Here is a 27,807-nt window from a genome sequence, read left to right as displayed (position 1 = left end):
ATCTACCGAATGAGTGAGATTGTTCCAATCTCATTTCACGACAGTAGATACCAGCACCAGCACGTCCCACCATCAGAGAACCGTCAGTGTAACAGACCACTTGCGTTTGTTGTTGTCTTTCCATATAGCCAGACAACCACTCCTCTCGAGAGGGAATCTTCACATGGAATGTCCTGTAAAGAAAACGACATGTGAGTGTAATATCGCTGGGAGCAAGAATATATTCACCCCATGTAACCATTTGTAACCACAATCGCGTATGGCTGGTAGCAAAATCAACATCGTTACTGTTCCAAAGCCCAGTAACCTGAAGTCTGTATGCGCATGATGGTGCTTCTTGTTTGAGATGTATGTGCAATGGTTTGATATTTAGGAGTGCCTCTAGAGCAGCCTTAGGAGTTGTGGTGAAAGCACCTGTCAACGCCATGAGCGCCATTCTTTGCAGATAGTTTAGCTTTGACTGGACTGTCACCACCTCTCCCCTCTGCCACCATACAGGGCATCCGTATGACAGTATTGGACTTAGACGTACGATTGTCGTGTAAAATCAATAGATGTATTTAGGTTTGAGACCCCAGGTCTTTCCAAAAGTTCGTCTGCACTGCCCGAAGGCCATGCACGCTTTCTTGACTCTCAACTCAATGTGAGCAGACCAATTCAGTTTGGAATCCAATATAACTCCAAAGTATTTGACTTGATCTGCACACAGTAGCTCAGAATTAAAGAACTGCAAGGGACGAACCCCGGTTGTTATTCGCTTCTTCGTGAAAAGAACCATTGAAGTTTTGCTTGGGTTAACTGATAATTTATCTTGTCGACACCACTGTTCGGCAGCTCTTAATGCCTGTTGCATTAAGTTAAAGATTGTTCCGATGCAAAATCCAGTAAAAAGTCCAAAACCTCGAGAGGTAGAGAATGCACAAGATAACCTTGAGCGCGGATTAGCACTATTCTTTGTCGCTATAAACTTATGGACTGGAAAAAAGACACTTGTGTCTCGATCGAGTGCTCGTAAACGAATGATATATAATTCTTTTAGTTAACACGGGTCAATGCATTAGCTAAATGGGGCCATGGGTCCATTTTACTTTATGAGTACTAAAGTGAGAAATATTGGTTGTCCATCGGATCTCGTGTATGTGTATGGCAATTGCGCGTGGTGATTGTTTTATGCGTTAAAGAAACATTTGTTTACTCATCAAATGAATCTTGGAGGTCGTTGATCTCTCTAGTCATTGTACACATTTGTGTCATCCTCGTGGCTGCAGTATTGATGTTCGCGATTAAATGTTCTTCTTTGCTCCGTGTTCGTTAAAGTCACGAGTAGTAACCCTCCGTTCTTGGTATAAGCTTGGTTGTCGATTTTTAGGAGCTTGATACATCTTATGCATTTGTCATTATTGCCTGAACATAAGTTTGGGAACCTGTGGTAGTGGTATCGAAGACAGTTTCTGAACTGTAACTTACCCGTTTTTAATTACCCTTGGAAAATGGAATTGGAAAATGCGACTTCCAAAATAAATTTCACCATCACCAAATGTTCCACATAACGAATGCTCGTTCTTTTGCAAGAAGGCCGAAATAATAGCTCCGGTAGCAAGCATACTGAGTACCGTGATCGTTGTATTTTGTGGTTAGAACTAACTTAATAAATCTGAAGTTTGAAAACCTTTTTAACCTACAACCAAATTAAAAATGTCAGAAAATGCCTACATGTGAGTCAGGTTAGGTTAAACTGCACCATATGGCTTTTGCCTACAAAATTAAAATTGTTTGCATATTATTTTGATTCAGGGCGGCGGAATCCAGCAGCTTGGCAACTTTTAGGTTGATGATGATACAATCAAATGTCACGGATTTGATGCTGTCAAGTTTGTATCCCGCAATAATCAGTTTCTTCGGACCATACAATTTTTAATAATACAACTGCCATGCAGCAAATTAAATCACACCACCTGGACGATTAATGAACAATGCATTAAGATTTAAAATCATCCTGACATATATGGACTTTTTATAACGGATTACGGTGCTTCTGTGAACCAGTCTTACGAACGGATAATTCTCGACAAACATGTCAAATGGTCCTAAGTGCAAATGAGAGACTCTCTTTGTTTACTTTCTCTTTCGATTATTACGGCGTCAGCATAAAACTTTTCAATATTGTTTCAGGATATATCGAAAATCGCTGATTTTGACTAGCATATTATTCTAAGAGTTAATGAACAAATGTATAAACGGACGAGTTATTATCGAAAGAGAAACTAAACAAAGTGAAACTGTCATTTTCACTTAGGACCATTTGACATGTTTGGTTAGAATTTTTGGTGGATATTCACGGCTGATATTAGAGATAAAGAATAAATTACCTGCCTACTTCGATGCGAGCATATCACGTCAATTTCGAAGAACTTAATCACTTTACAGAAGGCTGCCTCGTTGTAATCAGCAAGAATCTGCCACCGACGCCCATATGATTGACACGGAACATAGATGTTATAGCAGCGACCTTTCCCGGTCAGGTAAAGCTAAGGAGGGTATATGTCCTCCCGAAGCTATTCGAGATACTGCGCGCCCTGAATTTGGTCTACAATTGCAGTTTGCCAACGAACGGAATCAGCTTGACTCCATCACCGACTCCCATCTGTTTGCCATGGAATTTGGATGTTATGGCGGCGACCTTTCCCGGTCAGGTAAAGCTAAGGAGGGTATATGTCCTCCCGAAGCTATTCGAGATACTGCGCGCCCTGAATCTGGTCTACAATTGCAGTTTACCAACGAACGGAATCAGCTTGACTCCATCACCGACTCCCATCTGTTTGCCATGGAATTTGGATGTTATGGCGGCGACCTTTCCCGGTCAGGTAAAGCTAAGGAGGGTATATGTCCTTCCGAAGCTATTCGAGATACTGCGCGCCCTGAATCTGGTCTACAATTGCAGTTTACCAACGAACGGAATCAGCTTGACTCCATCACCGACTCCCATCTGTTTGCCATGGAAATTGGATGTTATGGCGGCGACCTTTCCCGGTCAGGTAAAGCTAAGGAGGGTATATGTCCTCCCGAAGCTATTCGAGATACTGCGCGCCCTGAATTTGGTCTACAATTGCAGTTTGCCAACGAACGGAATCAGCTTGACTCCATCACCGACTCCGATCTGTTTGCCATGGAATTTGGATGTTATGGCGGCGACCTTTCCCGGTCAGGTAAAGCTAAGGAGGGTATATGTCCTCCCGAAGCTATTCGAGATACTGCGCGCCCTGAATTTGGTCTACAATTGCAGCTTGCCAACGAACGAAATCAGCTTGACTCCATGACCGACTCCCATCTGTTTGCCATGGAACTTGGATGTTATGGCGGAGACCTTTCCCGGTCAGATAAAGCTAAAGAGGGTATATGTCCTCCCGAAGCTACTCGAGATACTGCGCACCCTGAGTTTGATCCACCATTGCAGCCTGCCGACATACGTAATCAGGTCAACTCCGTCACCGACACCCACCCGTCTACCACAGAACTTGAAGGACACGACATCAACCTTTTCCGGTCAGATAACAACGCTCTAAACAAGTCAGACCAACTCGAAGGACATGGAATTCCTGTATCCGTTTCCTCAGGTAAATACAATGAATGTATATGTCCTTCCGAAGTAGGACATACAGATGCTGCCCCCGTTGAAAGCCCACCCCATTTACAGGCATTTGCTTCCACAATCACTCGATCTACCACCGTTCAACCGTCAGGACAAAACTTGCAGGGACATCTTAAAATCTACTATCAGAACGTGAGAGGGCTACGCACAAAAATTGATGAGCTGTTCGTCGCTGCTTCGGATGTTGATAATGATGTTATTGTTCTGACCGAAACGTGGCTGAATGATCAAATCAACTCGCTCCAATTATTTGGCTCAAGGTACTCTGTATATCGTAACGATCGCGATCCTAATAGTGCAGGGAAGAAACGTGGTGGTGGTGTGCTCATTGCAGTTTCCAACCGACTCTCATCCAAACACAAAAATGACACTCACAATCTCGAACAACTCTGGGTAAATATCCGTGGCCCCTATACTAATCTCTGTGTGGGTGTTGTATATATTCCCCCCGATTCCGCAAGTGATGTAGAAATTATTCAGAAGCACATAGACTCCGCACTTGACATTGCAACTTCCATTGAACCCAACACGGCACATCTACTATTTGGTGATTACAACCAGCCTGGACTTCTTTGGAAGAGCACTCCTTCCGGTTATGCTTTTCCAGACCCTTCTGAATCAACCTTTTCGAGGGCGAGGACTATCTTACTGGACGGAATGTCTGTACTGAACATGCGACAAATGTCTACAGTGAATAATAGGCGAAATCGAATCCTGGACCTCCTGTTTATAAATGAAGAAGCTTCAATGAACTGTACCGTATCAGAGGCACTTGAGCCTTTAGTTGCTGTAGACGCACATCATCCTCCACTTCTGATAACGCAGATTTGTCCGCAGCTGGTTCTCTATGACGAGATGGAGGATGTCAGGGAGTTCAACTTTTCGAAGACTGACTTCTCTAGGCTTCATAACTCACTACAAACAATCGACTGGGAGACTTTCTTGAATTTCGCGATCGATGTAGATGCTGCCGTAGAAAAACTCTCACTGGTGTTAAAACAGCTTTTCAGTATACATGTGCCTGCACCTCGTCCCCGAACAAAACCACCATGGTCCAACAACCGGTTACGTAAACTGAAAAGATTGCGAGCTGCTGCGCTTCGACATTACACTATTCGAAGAAACCCAATCACAAAAAGGGAGTTCACTATAGCCAGTAACAGCTACAAAACATATAACCGCTTTCTCTACTCAAGACACGTAGCACAAACCCAATCGAACCTAAAACGAAACCCAAAACAGTTTTGGTCTTTTGTGAATGGGAAACGTAAAGAAAATGGGCTTCCTTCCAGTATGTTCCTCGCAGGTGAAACGTCCAATACTCCCAGCGGTATCTGTAATTTGTTCGCAAAACATTTCTCGAGTGTGTTTAAAAATGAATCGGCTAGCTCAACTCAGGTGGACTGTGGCCTTCAAGATGTCCCTCGCGATGTAATCAATTTTGGAAACATTCAATTTACTGACGAAGACATTATGGCTGCCATAAGCAAGTTAAGGTCCTCTACATCGGTGGGGCCAGATGGGATTCCTTCCATTATACTGAAAAAATGCGCAAGCGCATTGTGTACACCTTTTCGACTAATCTTCAACCAATCACTGTCGCAATCAGTGTTTCCCGTGTGTTGGAAAAAATCAGTAATGTTTCCCGTTTTTAAAAAAGGTGATAAGCAAAATGTTGCGAACTATCGTGGTATAACCTCGCTCTGCGCTGGATCAAAGTTGTTTGAGATCCTAGTAGGAAATATGCTCTTTCGTGAGACCAAAGCATACATATCGAAGGACCAACATGGTTTTTTTGCAGGCAGGTCAACAACCACCAATCTAGCCCAATTTACATCGTACTGTATTAAAAACATCGAAGATGGATCACAAGTAGACACTATATACACTGATCTTAAGGCTGCCTTCGATCGTGTAGACCACTCTCTTCTTCTGGCAAAGATCGAGCGACTGGGTGCTCCATCAAATTTTACAGGATGGCTTAAATCATATCTCATAGATCGTTCTCTGTCCGTGAAATTAGGAAGTAACGTGTCATATAGCTTCATCAACTTGTCGGGTGTACCTCAAGGGAGCAATCTCGGACCGTTGCTTTTTTCTTTATTCTTCAACGACGTCTGCTATGTTATACCCACAGGGTGCAAACTCATATATGCTGATGATCTCAAACTCTTTCTCATTGTGCGGTCAATAGAGGACTGCATCGAACTTCAGCGACATCTAGATGCTTTCTGTAACTGGTGTAATCGCAACTTGTTGGCTCTCAGTGTGTCCAAATGCTCTATAATATCTTTCACGCGCAGAAAAAATCCAATTCTCTGGAGCTACAACATCGCCGGCCAATTGCTAGAGAGAGTGTCAGTTATCAGAGACCTTGGTGTACTCCTGGACTCGCAACTGACATTCAGAAACCATTACTCTCACGTTATAGCACAGGGTAAATAGAAACCTTGGCTTCATAATAAGAATCGCCAACGAGTTTACTGATCCATATTGTCTGCGGGCATTGTATTTTTCACTTGTTCGGTCTGTCCTGGAAGCTTCCGCAGCCATTTGGTGTCCTTATACGAGCATTTGGACTAACAGAATTGAAGCAGTACAAGCAAGATTCCTCCGCTTTGCTCTTAGAAATTTGCCGTGGCGTAACCCAACAGAGCTACCACCATACATTGATCGCTGTCGTCTGCTCGATATGGAAACTCTGGCAAAAAGGAGAAATACATCCAGAGCGATATTTGTTGGGAAAATATTGACTGGCCAAATGGATGCCCCAGATATTCTCTCACAAATCAACATTAACGTACCCCCCAGAAACCTTAGATCACGTAACTTTTTAAGACTAGACTTTCAGCGCACCGAGTACGGTCAGAACGAACCCATAAGGGCGATGTGTAATGTTTTCAATAGTGTGTATGACCATTTCGATTTTTATGTTTCTAGTGATGTTTTCAAGAATAGACTTAGGAGATTGACTTAGCTTATAAGATTATGTGAAAATATTTCTGTAATGTTATTGAAATGCTGTATACCTTGTATGTAATTTTGTTAATTTGTAGTGTCAGTTCATTGTTATTGTAGGAAAAACATGCGAAAAGATTATGGGTTTTACGCGCATTCGAGGTCTGCTTCTGAAGTGAACCTTGAAATGGGCTTTTCCCATACAACAACATTAAATTTCATGTAGACCAACATGGGTCAGATGAAAAATGGAAATAAATAAATAAATAAATAAATAACCAAGAAATGTAATGAATTAAAATCATATGCTGAAATCACAAGTATCCGGACCTGTTCCTACAATGTCTATCGCAGGGAAAAACCATCGCAAGGTCAAAATAACATGTTGAATAATAAGTTGCGGAAATAACGCTACATCGCACATTTGACAAGTTACAAAGTTCTGTTTGCTGGCAAAAACAGCGAAATCAAAACATGTTGGAACCATTTTACGGTTGTTCCTAAATATTGTTTTTCTAATAAAATCGCTTTAAGTTCTATCGTAATCATCATCATCAATGTTCATACTTTTAGAAAAAGAATAATTTTTGGTTTAGCAGTATGAATTATGTTTCGAATTGATGTTGGTAATTCCGATTCTTCGTAGATAATTCAATACCCAGCTGAGGTAGAAAAAGTGTAAGGAATTTGACAGTGGACCAAACAGATCGAAAAATCTATAACAGAGATCAACCCGTCGTCTGCAAGTTTTTTTTTTTTTATTTTGATGTAGTCCGTGGCACAAGAAGGTTTAGAACAGCTGCACTAGATAATAAGTTTCGGGACGCCATAGTTGGATACTCTTTCTCGGGCGCGCTGGAAAGACCGGAATCCGTGTCATTTCACCCGTGTTCAAAATGATCATATTGAAGTTGTCGCAAAGCTCATGGATTGAGGTAGATCGATTATCGTCATGAAGGCAACCCCATGGCGTACCGTGGGAGTTAAAATCACCTAAAACTAGCCTTGGTGCGAAAAGGAGTTCCGCAATATTGCCAAACCGTCGGTGGCTACCCAATTGTCGAGATAATCCAATATTGTAATATAGAAAGCTGTTCATTTTGGTAACATTTACCTTTATATATAGAAAGTTATATTAAAGAATTGGTTTTAGGAGCTTGCACTACAACTTTTCCGAATACATAGTCATAATATATGTACTATGAAAATGGACCCAAGAAGCCATTCGCATACAAACGGCATCCCACAGTCCCTTTTAGAGAATTCAATGGGGTTTCTGGGATCTTCTCTGGCTGATCATCACAGCAAGTCGACAGTTTTTCTTATTCACATACTCATTATGTACCAAAAATCAGCAAAAGTGCTTTTTGCAGAAAACTACTAAATGTTTTCTTGACTGAACAGTTTTTTCATAGAAAATTTCAAAATTGCATATTTTGGTAAGATTAAATGTCAAAGAAAACTGAAGTAATTAAAAAATGTTAGGGTTATATGTCAACTCAGTTATCAAAAAAAATTGCTGCTGAAGAAAATACTAAAACACACTTTATTATTTGAAATAGTCAAAGAATAAAACAAACATACAATTTCGAAACCATCTCGATTGCCAGAACATTCGTTCAAAACTAATTTTCATTTCTTTTTCGAAATCAACAGCAAGAAAACCAACGTCCACCCGTGTTCAATCCAGAGGACTACGTAATCTCATTGAAAAAATACGGACGTCGAGGAACAAATGGCAACTTCAAATCCATCTACGATACTTCCTTTGTTGAGGAACCGAAGGCAGACAAACAACAGCAGCTTATCGATACTAATCGATCCCACACCTTGCCACACAAAAACTCTGAATATCGGTAAATTATTGATATACATCTCCAAGTGCTGTCATGGATGTACTAATACAAACCACTGATATTCTGCAGGTCGCCAATTCCAGCCCCACCGGAGATGGACAGCGAGATGACTTTACGTCAGTTTGGCTCAGTAACCGACCTGCTGACCAAATTAAGGGCAGACTTGCGAGCCTCCTTTCCGAGGTAAGATCTCTTTTCATAGGGTTATCCAAGACTTACTTTCTCCGTACGAATTTCTCCAGTCACCCATTAGCATTAATTTTACAACAGTGCTTGAAATCCAGCAACATGCATGTAGTCAAACAGCCATCAGTTCGCAATCGAAATGGGTAATGATCTTCTTTTTCTTCAAACACGCCAAAACATTCATAATGAAATCCCATCGAAAATCCCGAGTGCACACACTCGTAATTTTAGCTTTGCTAGCTTCTTGTCGTGGCAAAAACAAAAACAATGATACTTAAATTACCCTCTCAAACTGTAAGCATCGAAGGTACTTTTCACCGAGAAAATAGTAGCCAATTCTCTCTCAATATTCATAAAAAAAACTCCTCACAATCATTTATGTGATCAGTATGCATCTTCAGGCACACTGATCGGAGAAAGTTAGAAGCACTAGAAATTTGTGTGCTCATGATAAGATGTCGTAGCGTGCATTTTCGCTAACTAACGTTACTGTCTCGTAACGTTCAATCTAATGGCAAATAAACTGGGTTGGACAAGGTTACCTCAATCAGATCTTATAGAAAAGTTGTAAATTTTCGATGTACCAATTTTAGTTCAGTTTCCTATTAAATTATCAAGCTTGAATCTTCGTGCAAACATAAATCATACTATCGTGAAAGAATATCTGGTATGAATTCACTCTAAAGCCGGATATAGGGGTAATGCAATATAAACCCAAAAAAGCCGAGCCTTTTGATAGTAATATAATCATTCCTGGTCGGGCTCAAATATACAGAGACTAGCTTATACCACCAGATAAGCGCAATCGTTATTAACTATATTACCGCTCTATCAGCAAAACATCTATACCTTATACTAATGCATAATGCTTCACCCAGAAAAAACCGTTTAATCTCAAACACGAAACCATATTTCCCCCTGTTCAGTCTGGCCCCGACCTTAACTCCAACCACCAAAATATGAATGAAACCATTACCGAGCATTTTACGGTGGGAGCAAAGGTTTCCGCTAGATTTAATTCGCAGCATCTCCACCAATCGCTTTTCTACTATTTTCCCAGCGTTGCAGGAAGTGGGTTTTCATCATTTCACCACCTCGATTGTATGAAGAACTATCAGGGTGCATTCGGCGTGCGCCGATGCGACGCCGACAACGAGCCCGTTTTGTCTGTGTCTCATCACTATGGGCGTATGCGAACGAATCGCGGGTAGCTAGATAATGGTCAATCAGGGAGATAGCGATCGCACCTGAATGACTATAATGAAGTTTTGTGGAGTATGTATGTACATAGATATCAGCAAGCAAACGGTGTAGATAAGTTGAAACAAATGGAGTACTTAAATGTATCGTTCTCTGTTCACAATCGTTTTATGTTATTAACTATATTATGCAATTAAACGTACCTCTATTAAGATTGTCTATTTAAACTAACCTTACGTAAATAGTCTATTAATCTTTGAAACGATTTCATCTTCTAGAATATCATCCGTCACGTTAAGATACTCAGACCATACTGTACTGTTGGAAGTATTTGTTCACTTAAAATTTATTACATAAAGGGTTACCATAATGATAATAAATCATAAACAACTAGAAACACGAAAAATTGCAACATGACAGATATTATTAACGTTATTCTATTGCAGCGCAACGAGCGTCGCGCCTATCGCGGTTGTCGTGCAGCACGCGGCGATTTGAGCGAAATTACAAAATGTCTTAAGGGGTTACAAAAGTGTATAACATGAAAAAATTGGCATATTTCGGTAATTTTTCTCGACACAATAAAGAGGTGCATCGAGATCTTGCAAAATAGAATTTATAGCGCAGTTGCGAAGTATACAATATAATATTTTTACGATGTTACAATTGCCGCAAGGTAGGCCCGTTGCCAGAATTTTGTTCAAGGAGGGGCTTAAAAAATTATTGCATAAATGAATAAGTTCTGATGACTTGAAATAGTCACTAGAAACTGAATGAAAGTTTTCAGTGAAAAATATCCAAAATAAAGACGATAGAAACTAAAGACCATAAAGATATGCTCTGTGTTCGAAAGCCTATAGTACATCGACGAATTAATTAATTAATTGCAACATTCATATTTCGAATTTGATTTTTGTTATTTGATTACAAGTTGCGATTTACTCTAGTTACAACAATGCATACTCAAGAGTATTTAAGGGTTTACCGAATATGGCGGTGCTATAAAGTGCAAGGTATTCTAGGATACACGCGTACAAGGCATGGAAGACGTTAAATTAGAATAAGTGGAAAATATTGAGAGAATGTTCGAACGAAGAGAATGTCGAAATTTGCGCTAAATCTTCTGATTTGGCAAGCAATTTGTAGATGCGGAGAAACGATTTAACTCTATTTGGCGTCTTGCCACTATTACCTGTTCTGTGTCATTACGCTAATGCAATTTTATGATATTTTCAATTTAAGGGGTTATATATGTTAAGGCCGGTCAAAAATCGAATTTTTCATTCTTTTATCTTATATCGTAAGTTTTTGAAAATATTATCCTTATATTGATAAAAGTCTTTAGTCGATTTCAATTGATTGATTGGTTTTCCTTTCTTTCTCCGTGATTTCTGATAATCTTCCTCATTTTATTCTATAACGAACTAAAGAAAACGTAAGATTGTCACATACTGAAAATATAAAATAATAATCTCAACATATTCATACCGGCTTAAACCTTCGTTCGAACCGGTCACAAATCTTGATAGCTCCTGGTTTACCTAGAGTATTTCAACAGCAACAGTCTTTCTCAAGACTACCTATATTTTTGCTCGATCAGTCCTTTTCAAGACTAAAACATTTTTCAAGAATATTTCATCCAAAAGAAATATTTAATACTTCCAACATGTCTGGGTCCTCCACGAAAGGCCGCGTGCTAAATATTAAAACTAAACGGAAAAGGGTACGCCCGAAAATTCAATTGATTGCAGCAACTCATTCGATGTGAAGCTGACGAAATTTGTAAATTTCCTTGCATTGTGCATGATGCCAATGAGAAAAAAAGCAATCACCTCCGCCGATAACAGTGATGATCTCCGACTTCAAAGCCTTTCGAGCTAAGCTTTCGACGTTCCTTCCGGACGTGAAAGTCTCTTTTCAGATTGGCCGAAGAGGAAACTGTCGAGTTACAACGGAGGACTTGATTGGCCACAAACGACTACTCCAGTATCTTACGAAGAAGTTATATAAATTTTATTCATATGATTTCAAAAAAGATAGACCATTCAAGGCTGTCTTGAAAGGCCTACCAAAGGTCAAAGTTTGGATGAACAATCCAACGAATTGAAAAATTTACTTGGATTTTCTCCTTCACAAGTTATTCTTATGAAGAGAAAGGCTAGCGGCGCTAACACGCCAGTACGCTCTGTCCAGGAGCTTTATTTAATTCATTTTAACCTAATGAGGTTAATAATTTGAAAGTATTAGAAAAAGCACGTTTTATGTTCCACGTGTGAGTAAAGTGGGATCATTATAGATGACATGGGGGCAGAATTCACAAAAAAATTGTCATTTGGATTCCAAATGTATATATCTATTGTGATAAATCGCACATATAAGATACTTGTCCGATGAAAAAATGCGCCAATTGTAGCGAAAACCACAAATCGAATTTTTGGGCGAGAAAAAAATATAAATTCTCGTACTAAGCAACAAAAACAGCAAATAAAAAATTCACCTACTTTTTCGGTATACCAGGTTCATCTATCTCCGTCACGCCATTCTACAGTGGTGTGTCATCTTATGCTTCAGTGACAGGTAACAATGCCAAAATAACGGCAACCCATACCACGCCTTCAATCTCGTTTGCACCCAACGCTTCCTTTAGTTCAATTGATCTAGGTTGTCTAACGGAAGAAAAATTAAAATTCTTGCAAAAATCTATGTTATCTATGATGATTGCTATGTTAAATTCTACCTCCGTGTTTGAAGCTTTTCAATCTGGGTGGGAATTTGCTAACAAAATTGTAATGAAATTAAAGTTTAATAATGACTAATACTAAACTAATAATCTTTTAAATTTATTAAATTGCATTGCTTGTTCATTAAAAATCTGCGAAGACGAATTTTTCAACTTCTTGAGGATACATAATGTGCATATAGCCGTTGTGACCGAAACTTTTTTAAAACCAAATATTAAATTGAAGAGTAACTCTAATTTTGTTATTCATCAGTTTGATAGAATTGTTGGATTCGGCGGAGGAATCGCAATTGCGGTTAATCGCGGGATCAAACATTCCGTTACGCCGTCTCTTGACACCAAGGTGATCGAGAGTTTGGGTATCGAAGTTGAAACTGATCTTGGTATCATTTTTATTGCTGCTGCCTATTTGCCTTTTCAGTGCACTGTCCAGCAAATTAATTTCTTGAAAGGAGACTTACAAAAACAAGAAATCGGTCTAAATTCTTCATCTTCGGTGATTTTAACGCCAAACACCGATCCTGGAATAATGCTCAACTACTTTTTTAATGATTGCTCTACCGGTTATTATTCAATTTTATTCCCGAATGTACCTACGTATAATTAGTCCAGGTGTTTGCGTTTCGACTTTGTCTCTACGGGACCACGGCACTTGACTAATGCTCCTGGCTAGGGTTCGCAGTACCGACCCTTTTTGGCGAGAACCGGTACTACGGTACTGAAGCCCTTAGTACCGGTAGTACCGGTAAAGTACCGGTACTCGAATATTTTTTTAAAAAATTCGAAAAAAGCTTCGAACTGAAATTGAATGCTCAAACTGATGATCTTATTCTCAGTTGATTGATTTTTTCTGATCAAAAAACAGGTTTATTGTTTTTAATTGCTTCGAAATGGCAAGACTCATTTCACAGAAGACTTTTTTCGTATAGGGCATCTTCTTTTATTTCGAAATCTAGGCCACTTTGAAATAAATAACTGCTAAGTGGTGCGACTTTCGTCGACTTGAACAGATAGTAAATGTATGAAACCCTATTAACAACAGTAAATCAAAGCGAGAATGGCAGTAAATCTGAGCAGGTTAATCGCATTTCCTCTCTTGCTTTTCTGAAAATTGGTTTCGAGCTTTATGTCGTTTGCCTACTATTCTCTAACGCATATCCAGGCTCCTTGCTTTCCTGTAAACTATGGAGTTTTGCTGAATTTTCCGATCACCAATAATTACAAATCGCCCCATTTGAAGCAGTTCACCAAGTCTAAAACTGTTAGCTACTAAATCGCTGTTCGTTCTATTATAGATAAAGGTTTAAGAGCAAACCAAATACAGACATGACTTAGACTATAGTCTTATTACGCGCCACTCAGTGAATAATGGAAACAAATCAGAATGTCGCTAATAAAACTTTAACTTCTAGAATTATTATGATGATGGCCCCACCTCGTTCCCACACAAAGGTGTTATCTCAACGATTTATCTGGAAGGCAAATTAATATAATTAAACGTTATCTTGCAGACCGATATTTTGAAACAGATCCCCCTGCAGAGTTAACATATTTGTCATAAAAAATTGTATAGTACCGAAAATACCGGTACTGGCTTTTGTTCAGTACCGGTATTACGGTACCAAAAATGGGTCGGTATTCCCAGGATTTTCGGTACCGGTATTACCGGTACCAAAATCCTACTCCTGGCTGACGCTAAGTCCAAAATTGGAAACACTACTTAATTTTGGACTTAGCGTCAGCCCGATGCGTTAGTCAAGTGCCGTGGTTCTGAAGAGACAAAGTCGAAACGCAAACACCTGGACTAATTACAGTTAGGTTTTGTGCCCTTCATGCGTAAAGACGGTTTTAAACCAATTTTCTCCTTAGGGAGTAATATAGCTTTTGGACCTATGTGCTATTCGTCTGAAAGGAATCCATCAACAATTGATTTGGTTAGGACAGATCAATCGCATTTGCAGCGAATTGATTACACATGCTGAGTTTGATTCTGATCATCTTCTTGTAACATTTTCACTTTCTCAAGAAGCTGTTTCCAATCCCATTAGCTCAGTGTTGTTATTATAACAATGCGAGTTGGAAAAGGTACAAAACTTATATTGAGAATAATTTTAATCCTGATCATGATTTACAAAATAAAGCTGTCATTGATACGGCTTTACAAAATTTAAGTGATTCTATACTTGATGCTAGAAACTTATCAATACCAACAACACAGATTAAATTTAATCTCTTACTATTGACGACGGTCTTCAACTTCTGATTCGCTTGAAGAATGTTCGAAGACGACAATATCAACGTTCTCGTGATCATGCTATAAAATGTATCTATCAGGATCTACAAAAAGAAATTCAGCATAGATTCACCACTGTTACGAAATGAAAATTTCGCGAAAGAGTTTGAACTAAGCAAGCCATATATATTTAGAATATTCCAAACCTTTCTGAAAAATTTCTAAGGTTCTTAAGAAACCTTAAAAACCAATTCCAGCTTTGAAGAAAAAGCTCGAAAACTTGCTCAGCAGTTTGAGAGCGCTCATAATTTTAATCTCAACGTTGTGAGCCCTATTGAAAACGAAGTCATACAAAAATATGAAAACGTTTCAAATCAAGTATCGACTCTAGACGAGATTGTTGGAACAAACTATGATGAGATCAAATCCATCACGAAAAAGTAAAAAAATATGAAAGCTCCAGGTTATGATGGAATCTTCAGCATTCTTCTTAAAAACCTTCCCGTAATCACCATGAGATACTTGGTCAAAATATTCAATAAATGTTTTGAATTAGCATACTTCCCTGAAAGAATGAAAAATGCCAAAATTATTCCAATTTTAAAGCTAGCTATCAACCAATTTGTTTACTCTCTTCTATTAGTAAATTATTTGAAAAAATCATCCTAACTAGAATGATGTCACATATCAATAAGAATTCTTCCCGAGCAGTTTGGATTTCGTATTGGACATTAAACTACTCATCAACTTGTGAGAATAACTAACATGATCAGTGGCGGCGCGGCAAAATCAGGGGGCGGCATTTTCTACTAAACAAATTTCTATTTCATTTTTTTAATAATTCTTCAAGTTTCAATAATCACGATCAAAATCAAGTGTGGGTGAAACGCTTGAATTTATATTATTTTGGCGATTGACTATTAAAAAGTAAAGGAAGATCAAGACAACGGATGCAATCGAACAAAATTATATACATATTGCTCAGTCCCAAAAGATTCAACTGAGATTAGTTTCCGAACGAACTTAAAGTAGTGGGAGTATGCAGACTAATTTGCTGGGATTAAACCAGGGAACTCTATCATATACAGAGTGTTTGGTTCATGGTTAAGAATCTTTCGAGCGGTGATTGAGAGTTGTATTTGGGGAAAAAATCGTTCTACACAAACTATCAAAACTCAACTATAAAGCTATTGAACTTTTTTTGTAAACAACTTGATTGTTTTTAAATGTCTATAACTCAAAAAGTGTACTTTGTATTTACAATCTTTTAATTCCATTGGAAAGGTGTTTCCGTTGCTGTTAAAAATCAGGTGCGTTGGTCAGGTGCGAGAGCTTAACAACTATAAGGCCGTTGGGAAGGGAGGAATTCCGGATGAATTTCTAAAAGTCTAAGAGACCTGTGAGAAGCAATCCACTCCGTTATCGGGATGATCTGCGTGGAAGAAAAAATGCAGTTGGATTGGTTTAATGGCCTCATATGTCCTATCTTCAAGAAGTGCTACAAACTCGAACATAATATCTTCTACAAGGTAGTCTCTCGTGTTCAATAGAACCCTAGGACCCTGCGCCTGTTGGCTGAATGCTTTGTCGGTCGATCAACGATCAACGACGGACCATATGTTTACCCAGCGACAAATTCTGAATATATTCCAGGAATACAACTTGCGGACTCACCATCTGATTGAGCATGGTTTCCCGACAAAACTGATTAAGCTGATTCGTATGACGCTGGGTAAGATAAAATCAAGCGATACAAAGATCTGGTGTGCAAAAGGAACATGACATCGACATCATTGGCGTTGATCGCAGAGCAGTGGAGGAGGCATTGTTGCCTTTCATAAGTAAAGCTGCAAGAATCGAACTGACTATAAACTCTCACAAGACAAAGTACATGGTAGCTGGTAGAGAACGTGACAGCACGACGTCGGGTTCGAGGTGGAAATCGATAGTGTACGGTACGGTACAAACAAATTCATATACGTTAGAACACTAGTGTCATATGATAACGATGTTAGCCGCGAATGAACAATGCATGTTGTCCCACAGCCTAAGAATAGCATAGTCGCATGAACCCCTAACGGTGCCAAGTATACAACCATGGCCAGCATGGTTGGAAGGCTGATAAAACACGGCACACTACAATGAGCTGAGCTTGTATGACAAGAGAGAACCAGCTAAAGTTATGATCACCAGAGAACCTGGAAGAAGTCGTGGACTGCGCGGTATACCCCGCTATCGCTGGCGGTGCATTGAGGAAGATGCGCGTGCTGTGGGCGTCCATGGAGGTTGGGAACCGGCGATTCAAGATCAAGTAACCTGGAACTCTAAAATACATTCAATTATGATTCGGTTATCCGGATTGTTCGGTCACTAGGTCACTAAGATAATGGTGACGATTATTAATTTGTTTACGCAAATTTGGAATTATGGTAGAAGCTTCTTGGCCGCCCTTTCATCTGGGGTCGAATTTCGAATTAAAATTATCTTTATTTCCATTGTTTTTCTACATTTTTGTATGTTATACATTTCAAGTGATATTATACATGTATATTTCATCTTTGTTTGTATCTGCTCGATTGTGATCTGCTGTCTTGGGTATATCTTGGTTTTCACTGCTTTAGTGTTATTTTGAGTTTCATCTGGGGTCGTTTGGGAGCATATATATATAGGACTCAAATTGTGACAAAAAATTACTTACAAAGCTGAGGCACGAGGTAGAAGCTGGCGAACTAATGGAAGTATACATAATTCGACGACCTTGTTATTAGTATACAAATTCTACAAATACTACAAATATTACAAATACTACAAATACTACAAAAAAATTGTTGACTCTTGTACCATAATGAATAATTACACGGGGTTACAAAATAAAAAAGAATGTACTTTTCAAGTGATTTAATAAAGGTTAAGTTAGGTCAAATACAATTCAAAGCCACATTTGATCAAATTAATATACCCTCAAAATCTTGATATATGGCAAAAAAAACTATTTTTCGGGTCTAAAATATTAGTTTCGCAGTCATTTTTCAGCCGGATTTAATTTTGTTGAGAATTCTGCAACGAGGAAGAAATGGCCCTATTAACGGTATGCTATGTTATATTCTTTTGTTAAAAGTGTTATGCGGTATTTTCAATCACAAGTGGTTGAAAAATGACAGCGTTTCCAAATTAGAAACTTGCTCGCATGATCTTTCAAGGGGCCGTCCCCATAAAAAAAATTCGATTTTTTTTGCTCGATTGCGTATACATTTGGAAGCATGTGTATAAACTTTAAAGTGAAAATTTGAAGATTGTAGCCGAATTTGGAGATAAACAGGTCGTTAGATGCAGAATTAAATCTCTAAATTTTTAATAAAATTGTTGAGTAATTTTCCTAATTTTCATGAAAAAATCGCAAAATATTGGTTGTTTACGAGTTGCTGTCCTAAACCTGCAGAGTATTTTAAACAAAAGAACATAACATAGCATACCGTTGGAGAGGTCTTTTCGTCTTCTTTGCAGAACACAGAAATTGAAAATCAGTTAAAAAATGACCGCTTAGAAAATCTTTCAGCGGCGAAGGTCCCGAAAAATATGAAAACTTTTGGCTATAAATCAAGATTTTGAGGGTATACAGCATTTCTCATACATTATTTTATGTTGCATTTGATGAAATCTATAACCCAGGTCACTTGAAAAGTACAGAATCACTATGGCACCGTGTTATTTATAGTACTTCACAGGCATTAAAAAAGTGAACATTGCGAAAAGTTAATATTTAAAAAACATACATTAGCCTATTCATGTTCCACTTTTTCCCTGGTTCATATAGGGCTCCAAAACAATTTTTCATCAAAACTGTCGCGATCAAGGAGCATAAAAACCTGTTTTAATTAAGATAGGTTCTTCTTTCGCCGTGCTAAAAGCTGCTCAAAATTTAACATCCGATGCTCAATACAATTCCCTTACAATGATTACTATAATCAAATAGTATGGAAAAGGTAGTCAAAGACGGTCTTAATTGAGTCTATCAGTTTTCAATAATAATTCGAGCCATCATAAAGATATCAAAAATTTATGTTATGCCCACTGTCCTTGGCAGCACTGTTTCACCGGGATCTATCCAGACAAATTGCAATTACATCAGTTCTATGAATACTACTTATATGTGCTAGTGCTCAAATGAAATTTAATAGTCTCAATAATTAGTTTTGTAAGCTAGTCTTTCCTTAGCCAAAAATTGATAAACGTTATTGTTTATAAATAAAATGGGTTTGATAGGGGTTAAAAGGAAATTATGTTTCTCTGAACGTTTAGCTAGAGAATTTAAAAAAAAGGTTGATCGCCAGTATCTCACAAAAATAATATTTTAAAATGATTTGCCCAATTCCTTGATCAGTCTTTTTTAATATGTAATATTTTATAGAAGGTGTACCATAAACCAAATGAAGAATGCCCTCTCTTTGCTCAAACAAGAAAATTTTAGGCACCAATTATTGCCATAATTAAAGGACATGAGCGCGGAGCGAACATGTGAACGGAGTCGTAGCCACACCTTTCGCGAGGAAATTTATGCGCAACACTACCGCCAGAACAAAATATTGACAATAAAATGTGAAAAAGTTCATTTTTGTGTAGACCCTTTCTAATACCTTTATCATATTCGTTTCATGTGAAAAGGTGGGACATAGTTGAACTTTTTTGAAGATTCGTTGTAAAAGGGGCGGCATATTTAATGTTTGGCCCCGAGCGACAAAACACCTCGCGCCGCCACTGAACATGATAAAGGCAAATACCTCAGAGGGCTATTCCAGTGGAGTTGCTCTTCTAGACACCGAAAACAGTTTTCAACAGTGTTTGGCACAAAGGATTAATTGCCAAAATGTGGGATTTCAATTTTTCAATTTACCTTATAAAGATAATTAAAAATTATCTTTCTAACCGTACCCTACAGGTTTCTTATCAGAAATGTAAATCTAATAAGCAGGTGTCCCTCAAAGGTCAAGCGTTGCGCCAATCCTATACAGTATTTTTACCTCTGATATTCCAGATCTACCCGTAGGCTGTAAAAAATCACTTTTCTGGGATGATAGTAGAATCTCAGCCACAGGTAGGAGTCTTCCTATAGACTGCAACGAAGCTTGAATATTTTCAATGATTACTTGAAAAAATGGAAAATTTCCACTAATGCAGCGCACCTGGGTTCGAGTCCCGACCCCGCACGTGGGGTTAGAAATTTTTCATAAGAGATTTTTCTAACCCGAAGAGGCAAATGACCTTATAGTTAAAACCTCTATAATCGAAATAAAAAAACAATTGATTTCCGCATAAGCTATAGCTTCGTCTCTTAAATCAAATCATAACCATATAATTAAATTTAATGGTTTGAATTTAATGTGGTTAGATCAAGTTAAATACTTGGGTTTGGTTTACGATAAAAACTCAATTTTAAGGGAATTGAAACAAAATGCATCAAATATATAAAATGCCTATGCTCTTTTATAAACAGGAATTCTAAGCTCTGCCTAAAGAACAAACTATTAATTTATAAACAAATATTTTGACCGACAATGCTATATGCAGTGCCAATTTGAGCAAGTTGCACTACTAGGAAGAAAACGCTTCAAAGGATTCAGAATAAAATTCTGAGAATAATTTTGAAGCGTCCTCCCTGGTTTAGCACAAACGAGTTGCACAGACTCGCAAACATAGAAACATTAGAAATTATGACGAACAGTATTATAAGAAATTTCCAACAAAAATCGTTACAATCACCAATTGCAACGATTAATTCTCTTTATAATTTATAAGTTAGTTTATAAGATTGGTTTAGCTCCTTATTCACATGACAAGTACGTTTAAAACTCCCTACTGCAAAAATTACTTAACTGGGAAAGGATACTAATAATTAACCGAATCATGTAAACAATAGAGATGAAAAGTCACCACTTGTGGCTGAACACCCAATATACTAAATAAGAAATGTAATGCAAACAAAATAATGGAATCAAATAGAAAAAATGTTCATAAATTATTAACAATAAGAATGTAAAGTTGAAAGAAAATATTAAAAATTATTATTTTTTGGGTGTATTAAAAATCCATCATTGAGAAAGTTTGACCTACAATATCAACATTCATGATGCATATTGATGTTAAATTCATGTATTTCGCTAAACAATGGATGTTTTAGCCCAGAAATTTTGTTATTTGGGAAAAAATAAAAAAATAATTAAAAATGGTACTTTTTGACCATTGCGCTGATTATTGTATACTAAGTTAGCATGAAAAATATGAAATATAAAATACACAATGCAGTAAACAACAATTACAACTTTTTTCGATATAGTTCACCGAAGTAATACATTGTTAATTTGGTGAAACTGTGGCTCCGGCTGAAATTTGTATGAAGGAAACAGCTTAAATTTTTTGTTTTTGCTTAAATTTTCAAAACCTGTCTGAGACATTATCCTGCAAAAAACTTTTTAGGAACCTTTTATATGTAGAAATATATTTAAAATTACAAGAAGTTAGGTTATTCTCTTCACAAAACTGCGGAAAACAGCTTATATCTCCTGAAGCAGGTCACCCGTTTAACCGCTCTCATAAGTCATAACAAAAATAAATGATGAAGGCATAGTAGTTATTTGAATCAATCCTCTGTAGTCAATTTCTTACTTAAATTAATAACAACTCCTCGCACGCTCACCCGATATGCGCTTAATGAACGCTGAAACGGGCGCGCAACGGTAGACTTAAGTAACCAACCGAAAATAATTAGCTTATCTACATCATCATCTCATCTGATCTGCCCGAAGTCGCTTAGACGTACGTGTATATAGGCTACCATTACAAATCCATCAGCAACTAATGCGCTGACGCCCTCTGACACGTTATCTTTCTCTTCCCAATCTCACCCACAGCTTCGTCCAAGAGTTTGTCTCCAGTCCGCTTGATGGGGTAAGTCTACTGCTGGAAGTGCTGCGTGCCGTCCAACTTAGCCAGAGTGCGCCGATGAGTGGTACCACGACGATGCCGGCCCCAGGTGCTATGCCACGGACCAATCAATCCTACCAACGGAGAGCCCTACTGGATGAACTGGCGTGCCTGTAGGATTAACTCAAAATTCGATTATCAACCATATGTTTTTTTATTATCTGTTATTATATTGTAGGCAATGTCTAAGCATCTGCTGTACCAGAAGCCCGGAAGCCGGTGCTCGGCTTGGCACTACAGCGATAGGATTACTGCCGTTAGCAGCAGCCGCCACGGGAACCGGGATCCGGTCACGGATCGTAGCCCTGCAGCTACTGACAATTGCTTGCGACAAATCTGCACTAGGTGACGGAACACAGCGTAGCCAGCAGCAAGGTCATACCGCTGTTTCGGAAGCTTTATCCACCCTTCGTCTCAGATGTGCGGAGCCGGTTCGATTTAGGCTTCTTGTTGGAATGCTGAACAGTGGTGGGGGATCGGGCGAACTGCAGGCAGTGGGTATGAAGTTTGTCAACACGTTTTTGGAGAGTGCTGAAAGTGTTCAGGTTCGACTATATCTGCAAGCGGAACTCTTCCAGGCGGGACTGGACCCGGCTCAAATGTGCAAAGTAATTTCATCCACTTCTCCTTGGTTAGAACGCCTTCGAATTGAAGTTAAACGTTGGGAAGCTATACGAATAGATATAGAACAACTGCAGAATCAAGCACGTTCTGCAGAACAAGTTCGCAGCCGTTTGGTCATCCTTGAACGTCGAGTACAAATTTTACACGAAGAGAAAACTGTTCTAACGACAATGGAGAGAAGACTGCAGGAGCGCTGTGCTGAACTGCAGCGAGAGGTACTCCGACTCAAAGGTAATCAGAGCCATGATGCTTCTAATAGCTCTAGTTTGGAAAAGCGGCCGGTTGCCTTACCTAGGCAGGTCCCACCTCAGCCCAAGAGAAACACGTCGGAAAATGATGATGAAGGTATCAGCAGCTCTGAAACTGGACAGTCATCAACACCCGAACCTCCGCGAGTATTCCCTACCAAGGATGGATCAACCTCAAATTCGCATAAATTTAGTATCTCATTGAACCAAGACAGTGCAGCCCCAACCAACGACATAAACAATAACGATGATGACACAAATGCCACCATTGAGGATGTCATTGAAGAATTACAGAATATCGTAAACGATGCGGAGCGAGAGATATCCGATCAAAATGAAGTTCTGTACCATCAGATGCAAGATTTAGCCAACAAAACTTTGTACAGCTTGGAAATAAACACTGAGAATGAAATAGTACCTGTAAATCTGCTACCTCATCCACCACGCAAATCCCGTTCTTTAGCGCACCTCATCTCCACCCCTTCGGATGGGGATGGTTCCGGATATGACCTGCTGTTGGCCAACAACGACGCCAAAATCAATTTTTTTGATGACGAAACCCCAGAAAAAGAACAAAATAAATCATTCGTCGGCAGTGGTTTTTACAACGAGGAAGCAGCACCTGATCCGGTCCGTCCAGATGTTATTCATACGGCTGCCGAGTCTCAGGTTTTGCACAGAAGTCGTGCACCAACCAAAGATTCCAATCGAGCCATACTGAACGTGATCATGGATGCCAGAGACAAGGAATGTCGAACTCGGGCGCAGTCTTTGGAACGTGAGACTCCGCAACCACTTCCTGCGCAGCAGTTCAACGGCGTGTTTTTCATGACCGATATGAATAGTGCCGGAAAATATCCGAAGCCAGACATCACGGCAGCGCTGGAAGCGAAAAAAGTCACCAAGAACCTGGATCGCTTGGGGGCTTACGGGGTGGATTCAATGATCGACATAGTTATGACTGGCGAGCAGAGAGCGATAAATAAGGCCAATGGGTTTCAAAAAACTCGTGTAAATCTTCAACATTCAAACGGAAGTGGTGTCGCCAACGGTGCTACGGGTAATGGTAAAAATAGCGCTGGGAACAACAATTTCAAGCTGCGATCGCAGATGCATTACCCGGGAAATGGCTCTCTACTCAGGGAAACCAGTCGTAGCCAGACAAACCTAGGCTCTAAGGTGACCGATCTGCCGTCAGGGTTGTATTAAAATATTTAGATGACCCGCGAAGGAACCATTTCGATGCTGAGATTCACTTCAAGATTTTAATAACTTCTGTGCAATATTTATTCTTTTACTGTTTCGAGTTTAAGATTTATTTTAATCTATTTTCAGTTGAGTGTTCCACTCTCTATACCTAAGTGCTATCGGCTGTCTGATTTGTACATAGTTATTCACGTTACTCTAGAAGCTAAGCGGTGATGGTACAATATTGACTATATTCTCTGAGGGACACTTTTCCAAACGGCCGTGTAAGACGTTCATGACAATCTTTTGATTTTAAGCTCTGTGTAATTTTAAAAAGATTTAATATACTTAATAAAGATATTTTGTGAAGTAAATCGGCGATCTTTGAAACACTCCGAAATACGTTGAGTTCATTGCTATTCACCAACTCTGCTAATTTTACTACCATTATAAATCATCCATCCTAAATGCTCACATATTCCCGTTGCTTGTGTCGGATCAACGAACGAAATTATTCAAAATTCAAAAATCTACGAATAAAGTGATGTACGGCTGTTTATTTATCGGTAAAACACCCCAAAAAGAATACATATTCACTACTGCTACTTGAGTTGAGAAGCTACAAGGGACTCCTAACAAAAATGCTTTCAACCCTTGAGGAATTCCACGAAAGGCCTGTCCGAAAATCGTTAAAATCGTGACTGACCATCATAGTCTTAGACCTTCGATTCCGATGAAATGATCATCGGCATGGAAGACGAAACATTTTCCACAGTCCATAAGATTATTTTGACTCAAGTGCAATTTTTCAAAAAGGCATAAAAGTTTCTACATGTAGCATTTTCAAAAAAAAGTTCGATTACCGTATTTAAAAATTTAAAGTCGATTTACAAAAAAACACCTTTGATTTGGATGAAATTTTGTTCCAAGATAGGTAATTATGTTCCATAGCTACCGTCAAAAATTCAAGTTGGGCACTTTCAAAGAAAAAAAAGTTTTTTGAAAAAAACTTTTCCTTGTCCAAACTTAATTATTTTTCAGTGTATTTTTATCGAAAACTAAACCAATGAAAGTCATAATCATCTCAGAATCCAATAAAATTTAGTTTGTGAGAAAATATTGTCAAATTTAGCAACTAACTATATTTTTTAATCAAAAATCCCATTGAAAAAAAAATTATGTCATTAAACAAATATTCCATTAGGGACCGTTCATAAATTACGTAACGCTTTTAGATGGGAGGAGGGGGTACGGCAAGCTGTGACATGTTGTGACATGTGGAGGAGGGGGAGTAAGCTAGATCGTTACGTAACGTGTTTTTACTGAAGAAAAAATAATTAAAGCATTTGTTACGTAATGGGGAAGGGGGGATAAAGAAATTTGTGACAATTTGTTACATGTGGGGAGGGAGAGTCAATTTTGGGCAATTTTCGCGTTACGTAATTAATGAATAGTCCCTTATTACTTCTGTATTTTTTGTTTAGTTCTGAGAAAGGATCACGTGACAAACCCGTTAACGTACAAATGCTTGACCCCTTCACGACCACCCACGGCACCTACACACGCGATCTCGCAAACATGATTACATCACGGTGATCAGGTCAACGTCTCAGCGCTTATAGATTTTCAAAGGCTGTCTCAAGCGTGAACCTAACAACTCTCGTGCTCGTACGTCATGAATTGGTCACTTCCGGAAGTTTCTATTTGTGGTATCAGCAGACTAGGTCCATGCCTTCAATTAACCCAATTAAAAAAGAAAGCTCTCATATCCACTGGCCAACACATGGCGATATGACCGAGAACTTCAGTGATATGGGGTAACTCACTCCCTGTCAGAATGTGAATTGTACACCATAAACTAAATATCAGAATGACAGTCCGCGTGACCATCCAAGAGCGCACACGAATATGTGAATGGCCACAGGGTTACAAAATCGAGGTTTGTACACACGAAGTCACATGCACGCGAGCACACGCGACAAACACGTTAACATACAAACGTTTAATCCCTTCTCGATCAACCACGCACACCTTCACTCGCGATCGCACAAACTTTATAATACCCCGGTAATATGATAAACGTTTGAGCACTTACGAAATGTCAAACGCGGTCTCAAACGCAAACCTATAAACGTCCGTGTTCACGCCAACATGATTCGGTCACACGCGAAGGTTTTGAAAGTTACATACATGTTAGCACACGCAACATACAAACGCACACGCGATTAAACACGTTAACGCACAAATGCTCGAGCCTTTCGCGGTGATACACGCGATCACAAAATCTCTACGCCCTCACATATCTGAACCTTACAATGAATATCACATTCAGAATCACGGCCCGCTGCAATTAGCCGTAGGGGTTACATACCTTTTGGTGCGAAAAATGTCAAGAAAGTTTGAATTTACGTAAAGGCATAAAGCAATGATTTCATTTCATCAAACTTACAGTATTATGGTAGTACATTTTTCAGTGAAATAAACAAGCATAAGTTTATAAAAATATATTGATCATTGGCAGAATTATGGTTTTTCCCCGAAACCCGTTTTTATTTAAGAAGTTTGTGGTGATCACGATTGAAGACCAATAGATCAACTAAAACCCAAAAACACAAAAAAATCTATTAGTATTGAGTATTCCTCGTACGATTAGTTGAATAAATAATTGTTGTTTCCCGCATTCGGGAACGTTTCGGGAAAAAAGCTCTAAAAATTGTACTAAAATTCTCATCTACAAACAAAAATTTGTGCAAAAAAGGAAATCGTTAAGGTACGAGAAAAATTAATTACGATCAACTGAAAAAAAAATTGAAGAAAATCGCTTGAGTAGTTTTTTGGCAATCGTGATCATGGAAAAACAATTTTTGGAAAAACGACATTTCGAGAAAAGAGAGTTTAAAATTTCAAATTGCCACTGCTCTTGGTAAACGAAGCGCTGTAACTTTCGATCTATTTCTCGGATCTTTATAAAAAATTGGGAAAATATTCTCAAGGAGTTGTACTTTCAGATAAAGTAATAAAAAATCGATTTTTTGAAAAATCAAAAAGGTATGCAACCCCTTAAGCAGTGTTTTAGTGGGCGACGTTGCCTGTCTCGTCTGCATTTCTAGTGTGTGATTCTTACGAAGAGCCCTTCCGAGAACCTAGCTCTACAGCTCCAGTAGGACAATTCTAAAAAAAAGATTTGTAAACATTTCAGTCCCTCAAAATTCTTACCATCAAAGAAATAAACCATTTTATTAAATCGTATAATTTGATATATCGAACAGTTCTTGAGTTATTCTCAAGAAATACTAATGAACGTCTGACAGACAATTGTTTTAAGATGGGTATTAAATTTCGCCTCGATAGTAATGCATCGAGGAAACCGAGAGAGCTTATGGGCCTTTTGAATATGTGGTGTTTTTTCATACTCCTGCTCAAACAAACGACCACTGGTCTGTGTGCGCAGACGTGGCTGAAGTGGTTTTTGCATTATTTTTATTAGGCGTTTGGTTCTTCAAACCAAAAGACAGTTTCGGATCGAAGTCGTTTTTTTTCAATATATTTATTCAAAAAATGGCTAATTTCGTGAAAGTCACTCCGACAACATTTTTGTAGGATTTGTCATTTTTAAACTATAGCCATTTGGAAAAAAATGGTTTCATCGAAATCTAAGATGGTCGATCACGATTTTTAAGATTTTCGGACGGGTCTTCGTGGAATTCCTCTTCAGTTCTTAGCTCTCAGTCGGGTTGGAAATGTAAGGAAACGCTATTGAGAGTATGCACTTCAAACAGATTTAAAAAATCGATTGTTTAGGCCCAGCACTTTAGGTATTCAGTTTTTTCTATGCAATGCATTGATTAAAGAACTTAGATATGTTATTAACACAGCATTAGTAATAATTTGTTTCTCCGTCTATTTTTTGGACCATTTTTCCGCTTTTCCATTGATTTGGTTTAACC

At 38.6% G+C, this 27,807-nt stretch overlaps 1 protein-coding gene across 3 annotated transcripts in view; it reads left to right on the top strand.

Annotated features, from left to right (window-relative positions):
• LOC131692410 (uncharacterized) overlaps window positions 1-24,234 on the top strand; it is a 320,838-nt gene extending 296,604 nt beyond the window's left edge. For all 3 annotated transcript variants that reach the window (XM_058979439.1, XM_058979441.1, XM_058979440.1), the window contains 4 exons: window positions 8,264-8,463; window positions 8,533-8,646; window positions 21,728-21,913; window positions 21,979-24,234. In XM_058979439.1, coding sequence (XP_058835422.1) covers window positions 8,264-8,463; window positions 8,533-8,646; window positions 21,728-21,913; window positions 21,979-23,881 — 2,403 coding nt within the window. In that variant the 3' untranslated portion in view covers window positions 23,882-24,234. The remainder of the gene's footprint in view (window positions 1-8,263; window positions 8,464-8,532; window positions 8,647-21,727; window positions 21,914-21,978) is intronic.
• Window positions 24,235-27,807: the final 3,573 nt, after the last annotated feature.

Source organism: Topomyia yanbarensis, chromosome 3 (genome assembly GCF_030247195.1).
Source record: "Topomyia yanbarensis strain Yona2022 chromosome 3, ASM3024719v1, whole genome shotgun sequence".
Lineage (NCBI taxonomy): Eukaryota > Metazoa > Arthropoda > Insecta > Diptera > Culicidae > Topomyia > Topomyia yanbarensis.
The sequence above is the reverse complement of the archived record's forward strand: the minus strand, read 5'-3'. Positions and strand labels throughout refer to the sequence as shown.